General features: G+C 37.1%; 1 protein-coding gene across 4 annotated transcripts in view; it reads left to right on the top strand.

Annotated features, from left to right (window-relative positions):
• Positions 1-20,137, top strand: part of CNTN3 (contactin 3) — a 299,279-nt gene that overhangs the window by 144,085 nt on the left and 135,057 nt on the right. For 3 of the 4 annotated variants that reach the window (XM_072941732.1, XM_072941733.1, XM_072941731.1), the window contains one exon: positions 19,172-19,267. In XM_072941732.1, coding sequence (XP_072797833.1) covers positions 19,172-19,267 — 96 coding nt within the window. Of the gene's footprint in view, positions 1-7,678; positions 7,756-19,171; positions 19,268-20,137 lie in introns of all 4 variants that reach the window. The other variant, XM_072941734.1, reaches the window with a different exon arrangement.

Below are 20,137 nucleotides of genomic sequence, written 5' to 3'. Positions count from 1 at the left end.
GAAGATCGATGAATCATATTAAGCATGTGGTTAATGAAGTTGGTTAAAAACTCTAGAGTTCTGTCCCATATAGCATCAAAGACGAGGCTTAATGCAGGTATTCCCAGCTGAACGCCTTATCCCTAAAATGAGATCAGGCAGCCGGCTATAGTGGATCATTGAGTTTTAAGCTGGGCTGTGTCCTGACAGATCTGCCAGAATGAGTTATTCCCCAGGGAGCTGAAAAAATTCACCGATAGAGATTATTTTCACCTCTTCATTTTAAAAGGGTTCATGTTTTTCAAATAGAGCAATTTAATTTGGGGTCCAAAACATCCATTCTCTTGCTTTGAGAAACTTGGAGCTGTGTAATGTCTTATGAAATCTTCACCTAAGGGATAATAACGTCCATAAACCAGATCATTCATTCTGAAAGAGAAAGTCGATGGTAAATCTGGAACTTGAACATAGGACAGATGGTGAGAATATTATGACATCACTGGAGACAAAAGTGCCAGCTCCTTCAACTAAATTCAGTTAAAAATGGGGAAGTTTCTTAGTATGTCTTCTTTTCCATGTAATTACTGATCCCTTTATTCACTTCATTGACAAGAAAACAATGAAAAAGATAAGCTGTGCTCGATGTCTTCCATCTGTCCTTCCAGATCTGCCTTCCACCATGTTGTTCGGCCCCCAGAGACCCACATGGAGCGCGTCCGAGGATTCTCTTGCCGTCTGGCTTTTGGGTGGTTTTGGCAATGAGAGGCAATGGTAGGCGGTTGTGGAGTGGGAAGAGGAAAGGTCAGGGAATTTACTTGCCCAGCTCTCTGCCTTCCAGATCACGATGTTGTCTGGGAGTCCTCCTACCACAGGCCACCACTCCTGACAGCACCCTCTCCTTAATAGCTCCCTTCTCTGGGTTCTGGAAACCTCCTGTCCCCTCACCCTTCAGGCCCAAGTACATTCTGGTTCCCCACTGTCACTAGCCCCATAGTCCTGCTCCATCCTTTGTTGGCTTCCTTGTCCCCTGCTCTTTGTCATTCTCTCCTCCAGTTACCCCACTGAGGTGTGCCACCTGCGTCCTGCTAGAAGCCTTGTAAATACACATTTATGAAATAATTGTAAATGGAACAAATGAAGGAAAAAAATGTCTTTGGAACTTTCTAACTCCTTGAATTATATTCACTTATAATATGACCTGGTATGGGATATTTGTACAGAAGATATTAGAGTGAAATTTATCAGCATGCCCTATAATGCAAATCTTTCTGTCTAAAGGTCAAAACCATACCTTCTGACCCCCAGTCTCTGGAAAGGTATGTACTAGAATTTTGGCTTCCAGAGGCAAAATACTCTTAAGACAACACCATCCAGTAAAAATATAACTTATGTCACATTTGTAGTTTAAAATGTTCTGATAGCCACATTTATAAAAACAAAAGGTGAAATTAATTTTAATAACATTTTATTTAACATGGAATATCCTAAGTTTTGTTTTCAACATGTCTTCAGTATAAAAATTATTAGTGAAATATTTTACATTTTTTACATCAAGTCTTTGAAATCCAGTTGCAGCACATTCCGATCCAGAGCAGTCACATTTCTAAGGTGCAGTAGCCACATGTGGGGAGTGGCTATGGTATTGGATTGCATTAGTTCATGCTTGTGAAACACTTAGAGCAGTGCCTGGTGCATGGTAAAACTTCATATATGTTATTTTTGTTGCTGGTTGTCATACAGACTTTCTGAAGTAGTCCAGGTGAGAATTCCTATTCTACAGATGAGGAAACTGAGTCACAGAAAGAATAAGCAGCTAGCCCAGAGGTACAGAGCTGTTAAGTAACAGATCATGGATTCATATCCAGTCCTTCTGGCTCTAAAACCAATGCACTAGAAGTCAGAGATATGAGTCCTACAGGTCTGACAGGGAGGGGCGGGGGTTGACCCATAGGGGTTGACAGTAGGAAGGAGAGAAATTCAGATCTGGCATTTACTTGCCTTTGCCCTAGGCCACAGCATTGTGAGTTGGTGCAGTGTGGTGTAAAGATCAGGACCATGGAGACCTGGCATTTAAGCAGAACTTCTTTGTGTGATTGACAGTTGAGCCCAGCACACACCCTCAGGGTGCCATTCACATCATATCCATGTGAAAGATGCTCACTTGAGTTACACAGTACACAACCATAGGTGGCATAGGTGGCAGCCCTGACTTCAGGTCCATATGGGCCCCGGACCAATAAGCATAGGCAAATTACTAAACTCTCTCCTGTTTTTTTCTAACCTACGTGAAGAATATATGCTGATGCCATCACAGAGGCCCTGTCTTGTCCTGTGATTCCTAATGGCAGGGAGCACATCTTTCTCCACGAGCTTTCCTCATTTTTTGGTACCCTTGCTTTGGCAGTAACACATTAAGAAGCTGCATAAAATGTACTGCTTTCCAAATGCATGCCTTGCTAGCGCTACTTTTGCTTACTGTCATAGTTAAATACATATCTTATTAAAGCATTTCTCTTTAATTTCATTGAGCCTAGTAGAAGGCACTCATAAAACAAGAGTAGTTTTTAATGTTCTCATATGTTACTGTCAGAAGACTGTGACATTCTATAAAGTGTTGCATTGCAAACATCAGTTAACCTCGTAACTAACATATATCATTAGTGCATTAAATATTATGAATGCCGTTTGTGGCATCAAGCATGCTGAAAGGCAGTATTTATCATGGAGTAATAATGCAGTAGACATTTAGACACTACATACTTTATTGAAGCTATTCTGTTTGCCAACTTCAGGAAAGATAACTGTATTTAATTCCTTCTGTGTGTAGTTTTCTATCATCTTTCTGTGTTAGCCTATGTGGCATCATGAGTAAGATATCTTGGTAGTATGTAAAAATATTCAGAATAATTTATGTTCAACATTACCTAGTTTTAACCATTTGTGGATTTCAATTAAGATTAATTTTTTTATGTTGGCAGTGTCCCTTAATTGAGCAGTAAAGAAACAGGTCATATCCAGCTAGTTCTTCACAGGTTTTATATATATGAATATATATATATTATAATTGAGAAAATTTATTTTTTTGCTAAAAGTACCTGAATTAAAATGGTTTTCTTAGAAGTATATCAAGATTTAGTTAAAGTGGTAATTAAAAATAATTTAAGAGACAACATGACGCATTTAGTTTTAAAATGCCCATTGGGTTGGTAGTAGGTGACACCAAGAAAAAGAATATTTACTGAAAACTCAGATGTATCTCTGCTGGATGCAAGAAGAATCTAAAGAAATATGTCATGATCTTGCATGTGAATAAACAGGCTCAGTTGTCTGGAGGTGAAAATTTCTGGAACAAGATGTAGGAAGTGTGACTTTCAGTAGGATGCTGCTCAGCATTCTGTCACCCATGTAGGTGGTGTGAGAAATGCTTGAGTCCGTATTCTTAAATCCGCCTTTTGCCCCAGACATGACACTTTCACTTGCTTTATTCATACTATTATTCACTACCTGTTGTGGGTTGAATTGTGTCCTCCCAAAAATGACATGTGAAAGCCCTAACCCAGTACTTCAGAATATGCCCTTTTGTGGAAATAGGGTCGTTGTAGGTGTAAATAGTTAAGATGGGGTCATGTTGGAGTAGAGTAGGCCCCTAATCCAATGTGAGCAGTGTACTTATAAGAAGACGTCCATGTAAAGATGGAGACACACAGGGAGAGTGCATGTGACAACAAAGGTAGAGATTGGAGTGATGTGTGTACAAGCCAAGAAATGCCACAGATGGCCATTAGGAACATGAAAAGATGCTCAGCATCACTAGTTATTAAAGAAATGCTAATCAAATCCACAATGAGGTATCACTTCACACCAGTCAGAATATCCATTATCAAAAAGTCCACAGTAATAAGTGCTAGAGAGAATGTGGAGGAAAGGAAACCTCCTACGCTGTTGGTGCGAATGTAAACTGGTGCAGCAACTGTGAAGAACAATATGGATGTTTCTTTAAAAACTAAAAACAGAGTTACCCTATGATCCAGCAATCCCACTCCTGGGCATACCTCTGGAGAAAACTCTGATTTTAAAGATATATGCACCCCAGAGTTCATAGCAGCACTATTTATGATAGCCAAAACGTGGAAGCAGCCTAAATGTCCACCAACAGATGACTCAATAAAGAAGATGTGGTATATATATACAAAGGAATACTCAGCCATAAAAAAGAATTAAATAATGCCATGTACTGCAACATGGATGGACCTAGGGATTATCATACTAAGTGAAATAAGTCAGACAGAGAAAGACACATAGCATATGATATCACTTATATGTGGAATCTAAAAAAATGACACAAATGAGTTTATTTACAAAATAGAAACAGACTCACAGACATAGAAAATAAACTTATATTTACCAAAGTGGAAAGAGGGTTAGGAGGGATAAATTTGGAATTTGGTATTAACAGATACACACTACTATATATAAAATAGACAATAAACAAGGGCCTACTGTATAGCACAGGGAACTATATTCATTCTCTTATAATAACCAATAATGGAAAAGAATCTAGAAAAGAACATGTGTGACTGTGTGTGTGTGTGTGTGTGTGTGTGTGTGTGTGTCTGTAACTGAATCACTTTGCTGTACAACTGAAACACTGTAGGTCAACTATACTTCAATAAAAAAAAATTCTTTTTAAAAAGAAATATTGCCAGCAAGCCGCCAGAGCTAGGAAGAGGCAAGGGAGGACTCCCCTACCGATGTCAAAGGGAACATGGCCCTGCCAACACTTTGATCTTAGACTTCAAACCTCCACAACTGTGAGACAATAAGTTTCTGTGGTTTTAAGCCACCCAGTTGGTGTTATTTGTTAGGACAGCCCTGGAAAACGAATACAGCACCTATTAAGTGCTGAGTCTTGACCAAGAGTTCCCTCCCTCCTGAAGCTGACATGGTACATAGTAGGTCAAACCCTTATGATAAGGAACCTGTAACAAAGACCTCCTGGGTAGGGCACAGCGTCTCAGCGGAGACTGAGGGGGTGAATGGTAGTTAGCCGCGGGGAGGGAGTAGAAGGAAGGCTTGATCAGGAAGGAGTCTTGTACCTTCCACTTAGAGAAAGGAATTCCATCTGTCTGAAGTGTGGAGTGGGCCGCGGGCAGTGGGGCAGCAGTGCAGGAGACCGACAAGGTTCAGGTGCCCCTGGCCCACAGAAGCCACGCAGAGGAATTTGGGTTTTCCTCTAGCACTTTTTTTGGTTTTAGTATTTCCACACAGTATCAATTACCTAACTTACCTCTCAGAGGTGTTCCTGAAATTTCTCTTTCTATCTAGTTTCTACAGTCTTAATTTGGACCTGTTTGCCAACTCATCTGTTTTACTATCACAGCCTCCTACCTGCTTATGTAATCATGAAGCAAGAAATGCAATTGAATAGGAGTATCGAAGTCTTGTGTTGAAAAATTCAAGCTTATAGAATATATACTTAGGGGAAGTATTTTCTGTGAGAACAGTAGCCTAATTTACTGTGTCAGTTAAAAGCAAAAGAGAATGTATTTATGGAAAGAAACATCATACGTGGAGTTCTTTTTTTTTAACATTTTTTATTGTGTTATAGTCAGTTTACAATGTTGTGTGTAATACGCAGAGTTGATGGAGTACGTCTCCTACCAGCTTCATGAGTTCTGCCACTTTGAATAAACAGGTCCAAAGGATAATATAACCCATTTGATAAGTTGGCACATTTATTCTAACAATAATATATTTACATTTGTTCCATTTTCACTTTATTTTACCCTCTGCCTCAGAACATTTGCCCTAATTGCTTTCTAATTTGTATACATGCTTGTGCTTAAAAAATTTAAACCAAGAAACATTTTACAAAGGCTCTTTAAGTACTGGAGTGTGGGGAGTCTACAAGACTAATGGAGCCGCGTGTCACCTAGCATCATGTGTAATGCATTTCTGTAGCACAAAATCGCACTCTTGTTCTTTGCTTATTCAGGAAATCAGATATAACTTATAAAGAAAACAAGTAGTGTGGATTTGTGCTTATTTTCTTAGCCAGAGAAACACAGGCAAATGCATGTTCAGAGGTCTACTGATGGTGATGTTTCCATGGCAACAAACAGGATATCATAATATTTATAACCATCTATTACACGGTAGTTTATTTTAGGGTATGGTGTTAAAATGACAAAATAATATACACGTTTATCTTCTTAAATAATTTTACCTTAGGTTGATTTTTTTTTCTGGGTTAAATATTTTTAAAGACCTCATAAAAATTAACAGGAAGTCATGATTACAAATGTAGACTTTTATTCTTCTCCATTAGTTTTAAGTTATTTACATGTGTTTAATTGTTTATAAAAGTTTTGAAATTGATGTACATGACATAGTAAGTCTCACCAAGTATTAAAGTTGGGGAGAAATACACTCATACACATTTCTTTAGATTTCACAATTATATTTTGTGGGAGATTTTTTTTTTCTATAGCTGTTTTGCTTTGTAAGCTTTAAGTTCATAATTCAAGAGATCTGCAGCAGAACTACAGAAATCAACTGTGCACAAGGTAGTGATCTAAGATATTACCAATCTTCCACCAAAAGACAGAAATTAGTTGTTTTGTGTTGTTAATATAGGGTCAGAAGAGAGTGATCTTTTACTGAAATCATGGTAACATCTGTTTATATACTTAACAGATAATGTATGTAAAACAGTGTTCTGTGTTCCCAGGATGTAAGAGTGAAGCAGAAGAAAGACTATAATCTTATGAAGCTTACTTCTAGTGAGGATGGGGTGTGGGTGGGTACTAAATCAATAAACAGTAAACACATTCTGCAATATTGAATCATGACTAGGAAGAAACGTAAAACTGCATAAAACTGTAGAGAATGATGACAAATAGGAGCCTTTATGACTAAATGTGGTATTGTCGTGTATACTTTGAAAGCTCTGTTTCACTGATCATTGCCTTTGATCGTTATATCAAATCCTAAGGGATTCCTGGGCAGGTGTTATCCTTCCTTGTTGAGAAAGAGGAAGCCAAGGCACCGTGTGGTTAAGGAACGCATAGGCAAGTTTCAGAAGGGCAAACACATCCTCTCACTCAGCCTTGTTGGCACTTAGTAACATTTGTTGAATAATTGAATGAATGATTGAAAGAATGAACAGATACCTTAAATATGACTTGCAAATTATTCGTTTCAGTTTTCTAAGGTAGAATTTCTAAAGACTGAGAAGGTGTCAGAAGCTTAAACTTTAGTTTGGATGTGATGTTTTTCCTTTTTCTCCAAGTTAGAAATCAAAGAATGTCATCAACCTGGCTCTGACACTTAATTAGCAGTGTGATTTTGGGCAAAATCTAACCTCTCGTGAACCTGGTTTGCTCTTGTTAAAATTAGGAATAATAGTAATATATATCTACTAATATATATAGTCTGTCTCACAGATTGTTTTTGAGAATCATATGAGATAAAATATGACAATCTCAAGATGTTCTTACATAAATAAATTATTTTGATCCTTTAGAAAGTAATCTCCGTTTAACTTGCATTAGCTAAGTATTTTTTTCATGCAATCCATAAATAATCTTTGATATCTCTCTTTGTCTTTCACACACATATTTTGATGAAAAATTTCAGTATGAAGTGCTCATGTAATTAAAGAAAAATAAAACTAATTTGCTTCTTTCTGTGTGACAAGGGTGATCTTTGAATGCCAGACCATAGGAGTTCTCATCACCTGTGAGCCAGGCTGTTAGTCTACAAGTGTGCTGCTGAGTGAGTCATTAAAATTAAACTATTTATAAGTAAGGATAAGGATTCAATATTTGGTGTTTCTTTTTGTAGTGTGGAGGATTATTGCATTATGCTAATTTATTTTTATTTTTCATTATTTCTACGTTAGATAGAAGTAAGCATATAGTTAACACCATATATTCATTGCTAAAATTATGTGTCTTAGTGACAACTCTTCTGTGAAATTTATAAACAGCCTCAGTGACTGATACACTCAACCAGTGTAGCAAATATCAGGGGCTTTGAAAACGCCCTTCATGTGTTGAATTTCAACAAATGTTACTTAGCAACTACTCTACTAATTGCAGGGGGAAAACAAGAGGAATTATGATGTTCCTGGGAAGAGAGACATGTCTATAAAAAGCAAGAGGCTAAATATAAATAAACTGGAGTAGTTATTGAAGGCTTCGAAGGAGAAAGAAAACTCAGCTGGTCTTGAATGACACAGCTCCAGATAGATGAAGATAGACATGTGAGCTTATCCTTGCCCGGGGGAGAGGAAAGCTTACCAATACTTACTGAGCACCTAATACCGTCAAGAATGCCGCATTTATTTTCTCATGGAATCCTCTCAGCGGGTTTCTGACGCAAGTCATATTATGTGCATTTTTCAGAAGAATCTGCATATCAAAGAGTCGGAGAAAATTGTCGAAAACCATAGAGCTAGTTTTAGAAGCAGGTACTCTCACTACAATCTAACTTCAGATTCTTTGCTCAAGAAGCCACTGGAACATTTTAATCTAGATTTTTAAAAGCTTTTTTAAAATGTTTGAGAGTATAATTAAGATAACTGCATTGAAGTGGTATGATTTGTTAACATATCCAGAATATTGTCAGTTTGTGTGATCTTTTTATTTCCAAATTGGCAAGTAGATGTTTCTAAGTAAAAAGACTTAAGTATACCTTTGTATAATTCATCATTAGAACTCTGTGACATACCTAGTGAAGGTTAGTTTTTGAAATATAATGTCCTTAAATAGTCTTGAAAAAGATTTTCTTTATTTGGTAATATTTGGTATAAGAATGCTGGCTCTTTCCATGGCCGTATTTAAATCAAATTGACTTTTAAAATTTGGTTTTCATGCGGATTTTCTGAATTATCTCTAACTTCTGGTATACCTGGAGATCTTAATTTCAAAGAGAAGGAAAATGATTTGTAGTATTGCCGCATCCATTTTTTTAAATGTGGTTTTAATGACAAAACTAGCTTTTTTTAAATATACATGAAGTATAAGAGGAAAAAGTTTTCAGAAAGATTTATATTACTCTTCAGTTTACATTAAACAGTTCATGTTTTAAAATTTAATGTTACAGATGAAAATATCAAATGGGAAGATTTTGTGTTCGTTTCTTTTTCCTAGATTTAACGTGCTAGGAGAGCAAATCTGCCAGTATCAGAAACCTTATTCTTAATTTACCTTGTTTGAATCCTGTATTTATTTTTTCCAAATATGTAAGGGGATTTTTTTTTTGAAATAGATGGGACCAGCAATAATCATTGAAAAATTTACTAAAAACAGGTAATAATTTTTTTAAAAAGTACCTATGTATTCTAAGAATTTTATTTTTGCTTCAAATATGAAACTATATGTGTCTTCTGCTTTTTGTGTTTTTTTTGTTGTTGTTGTTTTTCAGTGTAGGGCCAAGCACTCTTTTTTGAGGGAAGGTTATTATATATTTTTTTTTAATTTGAATGATAATTTAAAAATATTTCTGGAGCAACCTGGTACAGAAATAGTCTAGAGATTTTTATTTTTGTGTTTGTAAGCCTTTATGGTATGTTGCCCTGTCTGTCCCACCTATTTTAGCCTTAGTTTTGGGGAAAGAGTGAATTTCCTTTATTGAGGTTTTCAAAAATCTTCAAATTTATCTTTTATAAACAACTGTTCTTTCTTATCATATACATATTTCATCAACTTTTTTAGTATTTCTCTAGTAATTTAATTTTAACAAAAAAATGTAACAGGAGTGTTCAGTTCTGTTAACAAACATAAGGAATTCAACTGATGGAAGCTGAAGGAGGTGCTGGAGAGTGGCCATGAGGCACAAGCTTTCTGGGTGCTCTGGAAGCTGATGGCATCTTTTATAGAGGGACTGCTTGAGTTGAAGCCATTTGTACTGGAGAGGTGTTTTTTGAGGTCTGTGGAGGGCAAAAAGAGGAGATGGAGGTGGGCCCAGCTCTCAGCCTTGGTCTTGTGATACAGCCTAATCTAAAACACAGTGACCATACAGTTCAGAATTATCGGAGAATTTTTCCTTCACAAAAGATGACCATTTTTAACTAGTCCTTGAGATATATAAACTTAAGTTGAAAGGGGAAGGGTGAAGCATAAGTAAAGTTTTAGAAGCAGAAATACTCAAAATGACAGTCCAACTCTCTTGTCCCAATACCTGGAACCATAGGTACATGTATCACATATATATGAACGTGCATGTCCATGTACAAATACATACAGAGCTGTTGAGTGAATGACTCAATGTTAGGACAAGAAAGTGGACTTCATCATCTAGAAAATGAGAAATTCTTGTAAATTTTTGATCATGCATTGAAGACTAGAAGTGTGTTTTATGGAAAAAAAAAACTGAACTCAACTTTATGGGTACAGAATAGATGGATTGGTTGGGAGTGGGGAGACCACAGGTGGAGAGACCAGCCCAAAGGCTGGATGGACTTAGCACATAGTATAAAGATAAAAAGAGCTGGACTTGAAATCAGTGGAACTGACACCATCACTTACTGTGTCACTTTTATCAAAGTCCATAATTGCATTGAGCCACAGCTTTCTTGGAAAATGGAAAAAAATATTACCTCTATAAGAGAGCTTTTATGAACATTAAATGAGATAAATTCCAGGAAATTCTATCACAGAGCCTAGCAAATCCATTCATCCATTAAGTCCTGCATATATCAATTTAGTCAGTGTTGATAAAGCATATTCTTATGACACTGGGGATGCTGAGATATAAAGACAGACAAGCATACTGGAGCCATATGCTTAATACATGCCAGACGAATTTGCATCATAAAATTGTTCCAGTAAAATTAAAATGGTGGTAGTGAGAAATCAGAGAGAAATGGAGAGAGAGAGGCTGAACTTTGCAAAGCAATTAACATGATACAATTGAATGAAATGAACAAATGCAGGAATGAGAAGTGACAGATTAGACATGGGAATCTTGGAGATGAACATCACAACAATGGAAGTGATAGGGCTTCGTAAGGGCCACTGTAAGCGTACGAAAATGAAATACTGAGTATGAAATGGCAACTGGAAATCCAAAATACATTCAGAAGGCATGCAGAAAATGCATATATTGAATCAGAATTTTGATGGATACATCATTGGTATAGACACAGTGGTAGAAGCTTCAGACTTGGCTAGGTTTCTGAGAGAATGTAAAGAAAAATGATAACTGTGTTTATTGAACACTTATAGCTTAGACACTGTTTTAAGTAATAGGTGTAGATTATCTTATTTCTTCCTCACGACAGTAGCAAAGATAATTGATATTATTATCCTGAATTGAAAGATGATGAAACTGTGGATCAACAAGTGAAGTATCTGCCCTGTGTCTGATAGTTAGTGTCATGAAGGGGATTTGTAGCTGGGTTTGTCTGACTCCAGAGGACAGAGACATGAGCTCAACCCAAGTTAAAAAGTGGAGTGAAACAGAGAGGTGGTCGGGGGGAGGGGATGCTGGTTTAAGAAAAGTGGAGCCTGCAAGTTATTGGAAGTTGTATTTTACTTTTTAGATGAGGTGATCTCTGCATGTTTCAAACCATAAAGGAAAGATGAGAGAGACTGAAGGAGAGTTGTAAAATCAGAGATTCAGAAGAAATAAAGGACCTTGTGCTCCTATAATTCTTATTTTTCAAAGGGCTTGTAGATCTGTGATGCTAGAGCTCCTCTCTCAGAAACTCCTGTGAGGCTCAGAGGGCAGGTGTTGTCCTCACTTTCCAAATGAAAAGCAGGGAGGCACAAACCAATCAAGTGGTATCTCCTCCACTTGTGCAGGTCTGGATTATTGTGGAGCAAAGATGAGTCTCCTGGTATGCCCATTCCTGTGTTCTTTTCCTAAATCTCACTGGTAGGAAGTGAGGAAATCTGCAACCCAGGCACAGAGGATTTAACTTTGGTGGGGAAACCCACTGTAGAAATTCCAAGGAAAATGATAGGATGGTTGCAGAGATAATTTAACTCATTTCAGACGTCTATTGATGACCCATGCAATGCCAAAAAATATGCTATAATATAGAAATATAAAGATGGAAATGACAATGCTGTAATCTTGGTGGAGCCCTCAGATTAGAAGAAAAAATGGAAAAATATGAAAGTATAGAAAACACAGATGTGAAAGGATGGAGGTAATTTCAAGAATTTTAAGAAGGAGAAGTGGATGGAGCTGGTTTGGAAGATGAATAAGAGTGTGCATTGTCATTGAAGGAGTGGGAACACTGTTGCATGATTGGGCCAGCATTTTGTGCTGGAGGAAATCCAAGTGTTTGTTATTGTTTGAGTGTGTGTGGCTAAGAGTTGGGGGTGCTAGAGCAACGGGGTGATGGAAGACAGAGAGGAAGCAGAACTGTGGGTTACTCATGTGGAAGGGCCTTGTAAAGTATGCTTAGATGCTCAGAGGTCACCTGTTGTACCCGTATTTCAAATGTGTTTAAAGAACAAAAAAACAGTTCCTGTAGATGTTAACATACTAAATGCTTCCCTGTTTCCTAAATAATTTTAGAAAATACAGAATACTTAACTCTGCTTGGAAGCTTCCAATACAAACCTGTTTTAAAACCTCTAAAAAGACCAGATTTTAAGTAGGAAATCTGTTTGCAGTAGACATTTTTGGTACCCCCCAAATTTATTATATCCCCTCTGCCCACCTCTGATTGATGTGCAGTGGGGGGTACACAGTTCCAGGAAAGTTCACAGTCAGGGCACTGGTGAGTATGGAGGTATTGTTGCCTCCAGGGAAAACCCTCCACTGTTAAGGTTGGGAGCCTGGATACAAATGCCCCAGAGTCCCATCTTTGCTGATTCTGTACACTTATCGGAGGTTCATGCAGAGTCTAGCCCTCATTGGCCACAGCAGCAGCTTCAGTAATGGACGCAGATGATGGTTTTTCTTCCATCCCTCTTTTACTCACCTCAGTCCCTCCCTCCTACCTCCTGAGATCACCTGCCATATAAACTAGGTCACCCAAGTCCTTTCTGAGGCTCTGCTTTTGGGGAAAAAAAACTAAGATACCGTTGACCTTTGTTGAACAAGCCGTTGTTTTTACATAAGGGGACATTCTAATTTTCCTAAGATGCACCTATTGCCTGCCATGGTAGAACTTTCCCTTAGAAACTACATTGTTGATTAAATGTTTTGAGAATTGGACTGACATGTTAAGTAGGAAAAGGAACAAAATAAGAGGAGACAGTTTGAATTTGGGGGTTGGAATATAGAGCAGGAAATGATAGTTAAATTTAAGTCTTGCTAATACTGAAGATGATTAAGACTCAACTGGCTATGTGTTATATTCCAATTCGAGATAACCTTCCAGAAGCTTCAGCTGTGTCAGAAAAAAGGAAAAGTCATGATCATCCACTGAACCAAAGTTTTGTTTTTGTTTTCTTTTTGTAGTAGGACATGCTTTAATGTCCAACTAATTGAAATTTTACCTCTTGATCATGGTAGCTGGATCACTGTGTGGGATTCTTTTTTTTTTTTTTTTATAACATCTGGTCTGAGGGAGCTTAAGATGAAAACCTTAACCAAACTGCAGTCTTGATTTTTATGGTCTTTTCAGGTGTGTTCATTGGGGTTTTTGTCTAAGCTTTTTTTTATAGAAGTGCACAAGTTTCTATTCCTGGAAGCTCTCTGATTTGTTCAGAGTCAGTTTTGTCATTTACCACTATTTGGATAATGATTTAATTTGGTAACTACAAACCACTAAGCATTTTAACATTAAACATTAAAGACACTTAAGGCATGATGCATGGGAGACTATTACACTGCTTATTTCTGGGTCCATTTACAATATATTTACTATCACTAGTGGGCAATATTTTGCATTTTAATTGAAAAGGTAGCACATTACCTCACAGCATAAAACAGGGTTGTGTTACCAAAGTAGTAAAGCTTACATGCAATTTTAAGTGATAATGATTTTATTAGTTCCTCAGTCGAATTGTAAGTGATCTCAAGGTGTTTTTAGACTGAGCTCTAAATTTTTAAACTTTGGGACCATTTAGTCAGCTGACCACAGTTTCAGAACTATTGCCACTTTTGTGTGCCATTTTAATTCTCTTAGGGGTGTATTTTTATTTTACTTTGCAAACTCTTATTGTCATCTTTTTTATATTTATGACATACCCAATTGCACATGTGTACCAAATCCAACATATGCCCATTGCCAGCATTTCTTATAAAATGATCTACACAGAATTCTTTGGTCAAAGATGTTCAGGCCATTTTGGAACATCCATCCCACCTTAGTAGACCTTATCAGCACGTGTTATATTTTGGGTCTCTGGCCTATTCTACAGAAAGATGCTCACTTTGCTTAGCTTAACACAGTGTTTCCCAAACTGACTTGTTGGGAAATAGTAGTCGTTCTTTGGCTGATTTTAAGTCATACAGAGTAGACTTTTAAGTCATACAGAGTAGCTGTACTGTGTGACATTTCACACCCCCTGCTTGATAGCCTACCTGGATCAATCCACATGGAGAAACCAATGCCAGCAATATGTAGCCAGTGGAATCACATTCCCAACTGAGCACGTGAGCATCAGAGGGGATCAGTCTCCTGTCTCTTTACTCTGTGTGCAGTGCTGCATTCTTGTCCTCATTTTTCCCCCGGGGGAGGTAATAGTGCTGCACTCTTGTTTACTTATAAGGACAGCCTTCCCATCTGTGGGGTTACATGCTTGGATTTGGGTTACATACGTAATCTGCCAGGAAATTTCAGTAATCTGAGACTTTTAAGATATTGATACCTGAAAGTGATGTGCTTGAACAGCACATAGAAACTTGGCCCAATATGGAAAATCAACAGACAAGTGTCAAGGTAGAGTGTTTTATACACCAGGAATGGTCCATGTTTATGTTCACAGGGAAAACAGTCAGAATGAGTAATGTATTTCTCTCTTAGCTCTTTATACCTCTCTTTGATGTCACTTTGGGAAATCCTGTCCCCCAGATGTGGCTAGTGTTCTGGGATATCTTAGAGGATCACAGCATAGCTGGTGGCCAGAAGGGCAGTAGAGGTGAGTCACTTCCTGCCTGTAGGGGGTGTGGAGGAAGAGGAAGGAAAGTAAAAGCGTATGGAGAGCTGGATTTTATCTTTGTTTTTTAATTCAGATTTCCCCAGTTGTATATGTACTTATTTGTGTGTGTGTGTGTGTGTGTGTGTGTATTTAGTTCTATACAAGTGTATTACATGTATCCACCCTATGGTCAAGACCCCTCCAAGTGCCCTTTTATAACCACACCTCTGTGCCTGCTGCCAATTTCCCTAAACACTGGCAACCACTAATTTATCTATCCTCTATTTCTGAAATTCTGTAATTTAAAATCTATTATATACATGGAGTCATGAAGCATGGAAGCTTCCAGGATTGCTTTTTTCACGTAGCATCATTTCCAGTCTCCTCAGGTTGTGGGGTGTATCACTAGTCCACTGCTTTTGATTGCTGAGTGGCATTCAACAGTATATAAACTCCACTGTTGGTTAACTGTTCATCCACTGAAGGACAGCTTGGTGGTTCCCAGTCCAGGGCTATTACAAATAAAGCTATACAGACTTTTTGTAAGGTTTTCTTGACAGTATATGTTTTCATTTCCCTGGGATGCATGCCCAAGCATGCAGTTGCTGGGTCAGGTGGTATTCACGTGTTTAGCTTTTTAAGAAACTGCCCAACTGGTTTCCAGAGTGGCTGTAAAATGCTGTACACTCCCACAGCCACCAACAAGGTGTGAGTGACCCTGTTTCTCCACATCCTTCCTTTCCCAGCTTTAGTGTTGTCCCTGTATTTTACTTTAAAAACTACTCTAATGGGGGTACAGTGATACCTGGTTGCAGTTTTAATTTGCATTTCCCTATTGGCTAGTGACATTGAACGTCTTTTCATGTCTTAATTTGCCATCTCTGTATCTTCTTAAATGAAATGCCTGTTTTTTGTTTGTTTGTTTTTTTGCCCAATTTCAAAATGGATAGTTTTGGTTTTTACTATTGAGTTTTGAGAGTATTTATTCCAGATTATCTTCCTTTACTGGGTATGTGGGTTGAAAATATTTTCTCCTGATCTGTTGCCTGTCTTTACATTGTCTTCCATGGACTTTCATAAGGCAAAAGTTTTAAATTTTGATGAGGTCCAATTATTATTGTTAAGCCTAATAACTTTTTGCCTAACCCTAGATCCCAAAGATGTGCTCCTATCTTTTTCTCTTAAAGTTCTATAATATTTCTTTATTTTTATGTTTTGCACATAAGTTCATGATCCATTTTTGAGTTAATTTTCATATAGGAATGAGGTTGAGGACAGGGTTCCTTTTTTTTTTTTTTTTTTGCCTATGGTTGCCCAACTGCTCTAGTACCATTTCTTGAAAGACTGTCTTTCTTCTATTGAATTGCTTTTTGCACATCTGTCAAAAACCAGTTGAGCATTTTTGTGTGGGGCTGTTTCTGGGTTCTCTGTTTTGTTCCATTGATCTCTGTGTATGTCCTTCTGCCAGTCCCATGCTGTCTCACTCACTGTGACTATATAATAAGCCTTAATATTAGGCAGAGTGATTCTCCCACTTTTTTCTTCTTAGTCAAGATTATCTTAGCTATTCTAGGGTCTGTGCTTTTATTTATAAATTTTAGGATAAGCCTGTCTGTATCTACAAAAAACCAAAAAACGAAACAGAACAAAAAACCCGCTGCTCTCTCCCTGCAGGACCAATCCCCCACCGATTTTTTCTTTTTTCTTTCTTTCTTTCTTTCTTTTTTTTCTCTTACCGGGTTTTGTGAGGACCCTCCTGCATTTTGAAGCAAGAGACACGCTGCCAGAGTTCAGTAGGTGTTCTGTGCAATTCAGTGGGTTTGTAGATGTAATTCTTGGTGTACTTGTGGGAGAGGGCGAGCTGTGTCTCTACTCCGCCATCCTGGCACCTCCCCTTTTGTGTTTTTAATTTTGGTTTCTGCATGTTTTGTTGCTATCTAGGAATTGTATCCTGTGACCTTTTTAACTCACTTTGTAGTGGAAGTTCTTTTGTTTGCTTTTTGTTTTTTGTAGATTCTCTCTGATTTTCTATTTAAACCATCATATCATCGGCAAACAATGATCTGGGTAGTCTTATTTTCTTCCTTTCAGAACTGTATGCTTCTTATTTTGTTTTCTTTCATTATTGCAGTGATTAGAACTTCTGTTGTGATGTTGAGTACCAGTGGCAAGAATGAACATCGCTGTATTCCTGATGTTGGGGGGATGCAGTCAATCTTTCACCATCAAATGATACTAGTTGTAGTTCTTTGTAGATGCTCTTTATCACATTGTTTTTTTTTTCCTAACGTCTGACTAATTAGAGGTTCCAGAATAATATCAGAGCTTGCAAGAATTAGAGAGGAGACAGAAAGAAAAATCTGAGAAGTTTCTACCAAATAATACCTGGAATGACTTCTTAATTATTTTGACTCCTAAACAGGGCTTGTTCTAATATAGTTCTTGCCAAGATTGGACCATGTGCAGTGTTGACTTGAATTTGGGTTACATATATAATCTGCAAGGGTATGTCGGTAATCTGAAACTTTTTAGATATTGATACTACTTTCATCTCTGTTGTCCTTAGTGTTCAACAGAAAAAGCCCTGAAAAACACTTACGTCCACTACAGTGATTTTTCTTTGCTATTCCTGATTCGTATGCTCTACAAACTGGCCACATCATATATCCAAAAAAGAATGTTCCTTGCCCTTAATGTACTGTAGAGACAGTATCAATGCAAGTGTCTCGAGCAGTGGGCAGACCTGTGACCGACAATATTAGTGTTTGGACAAAAGAGATTTGCATCTTTGGGAGGGAGGAGACATTATTAGTTTCCTTAGAAATTATTTTTATCCTTTTTTTGCATGTTCTAGGTAAAATCAATGATGAGTATCTTCTATGGTGTTAAGTTATGTAATGGAAGAAAACAATGAATTGGATAGGAAATCAGTAATTATGATACGTATTTTGTTGTCAAAAAATACTAATTTCAAATTAATTTTTCCATGGATGGGCTGCATTCTGATATAATGTACTCCTCCATTTAGTCTTTGGGAAACATTTGGATGATATAGTTTGCAGTTCCTACTCAGTTGCCCTTCAAGGGCCTTCATGCTTTGATAATGTTGCATTTTAGTTACAGATTTAAGATGATATAATGCTATGTTGTGTCATTTTGGTCGGGTAACTTGTGGATAAAATAATAAGCACAACTTTTTTTCTTTTGTAGTTGCACATATGTGAGTTTTGCTGAATTGCTTTTACTCCATGCTTATAACCTAACAATTTAATACTATTTTTCAGTAACTATAAAATGAAACATGTAGACCTTCTTATTTCCCTCTGATGTATTGATTTATGGTGCTTAGAATGTTCTTGTGTCTGCAGTTTGTAGTTTTATGAATCTGAAGATGATGATTTTGGTTTTTGCATTTTTCAAAGCAAACTTGAAATTTTTCAAGTTGTCTTCTAAAATGCATATACTGCCTTTGCTTTTTACAGGCAATTTGTATCAACCCTTAAAAGCTATGAAATGAGTATATCCTTTCACAAACTGACAGTGCAATTGTTCTGATATGGAAAGTGACACCACTCAGTATTTTAACTATGGAACTTACAGTATTTTTTTTTAAATCAAAGTTCAGAGAAACAGTAGATTTTTCTTTTTTCTTTCCCCATAGTCTTAAGCTTTGTTCAAAATGAAGCCAATAGAATTTTCTCCATGCTATAATTTAAGCTGGAGAGTGTGAATTGTAATTAGCTGTCCTGGGATTGTTACTGGAAGAAATTAATTTTTTTAAGTAAATATCGGTGATCAAAATCGTGTTTGCCTTGATTACTTTATTAAACACTTGAAAAAATTTGGGGGGCAAAAATAAAAGCAGTTTGTATTTTTTCACAGCTACAGATAAAAAAGAATATGTAGACTTAATTTACCAGATTAGTGTGTATGTATTTTTATTCTATTGCTGAATTTCTAGAAGCCTTCATAAAGAAGTCAAAATTCTACTTTTCCTTCTCAAAACAAATGTTGAATATTCTCCCCCTGAAGTTCTTGAGAAGGGATTTTAAGAAAATTGTTCTACAAAATAATATCTCTGTGTGAACATTTTAAATGTGTGGTCCTTTCTGAAATTCTGTTTTGTTTTGTTTTTGAATCAGATCTTGAAAATTTTAAGACCAAAATGAGAAGTACAGTGTCAGTCCGTGAAGGCCAGGGAGTCGTCCTGCTCTGCGGCCCCCCACCACACTCTGGAGGTAAAAAGTGCTCTCTTTTGGCTTTTTGTATTTATTAAATAAGTTTCAGGGCAAGAGCCACAGCATATATACTGTTATTGCTTCCATAAATTACCCCGAGAAACTTGATAACCCTAGCATTGGATTCTGTCAGCTGAGCTGCAATATGAGAAACTCTACAAAAAATTGTCTATCCAGAGAAGTATATAAACATAATTTACCCATTCCAACAAGGAAGGTTCTAAAGGCAGGCAAGTTCAAGTTCATTTCAATTACCTAATGGTGCTAAACAATGCCTTATCCTTACATTGTTATCATTTATCATTTAGTTGTAGGCTATGACATAGGATGGAGTCTTTGTGGTTTCTCTCTCACTCTCTCTCCCCCTCCCTCTCTCATACATACAATCTTACACATGCTTATTGCTATATGCTGTTGGATCCCTTGATATATGTATAATATATATTGAAAATGATATATGTATGTATATTCCATCATTTTTATTGAGTTGTTGGAATTGCAAATTTTGTGCCTCATTGGTATAAATTAAAATATGGCTGGAAATTCAGAAGCTTAACAAAATAGCTACCAAGAGTGAAAATGAACTTCAGCACACATGAAAATAATTTAATAAGCGCCACTCCCCAGGAAGAGCCTGGAGTGCTTGTTTGATTTTCCTCTCATGCTCAGTATTGTGAACTTCGTCACTTGTAGGAACAAAGAGCGGTGTTATTAGTGTACGAATCACTGTTCTCAGAGAAGCAAAATCATTTTGTTATGGAAAGGATGAGAATTACTGAGAGATAAGTAGGTTAGAGAGGATCCTTCTGACCAGAGGCGAAACTGAGTTTTCTTCCCACCATAGTAAAGTTTATTCAGATGAAAATGTGC

Source organism: Vicugna pacos, chromosome 17 (genome assembly GCF_048564905.1).
Source record: "Vicugna pacos chromosome 17, VicPac4, whole genome shotgun sequence".
Classification (NCBI taxonomy): Eukaryota; Metazoa; Chordata; class Mammalia; order Artiodactyla; family Camelidae; genus Vicugna; species Vicugna pacos.
The sequence above is the reverse complement of the archived record's forward strand: the minus strand, read 5'-3'. Positions and strand labels throughout refer to the sequence as shown.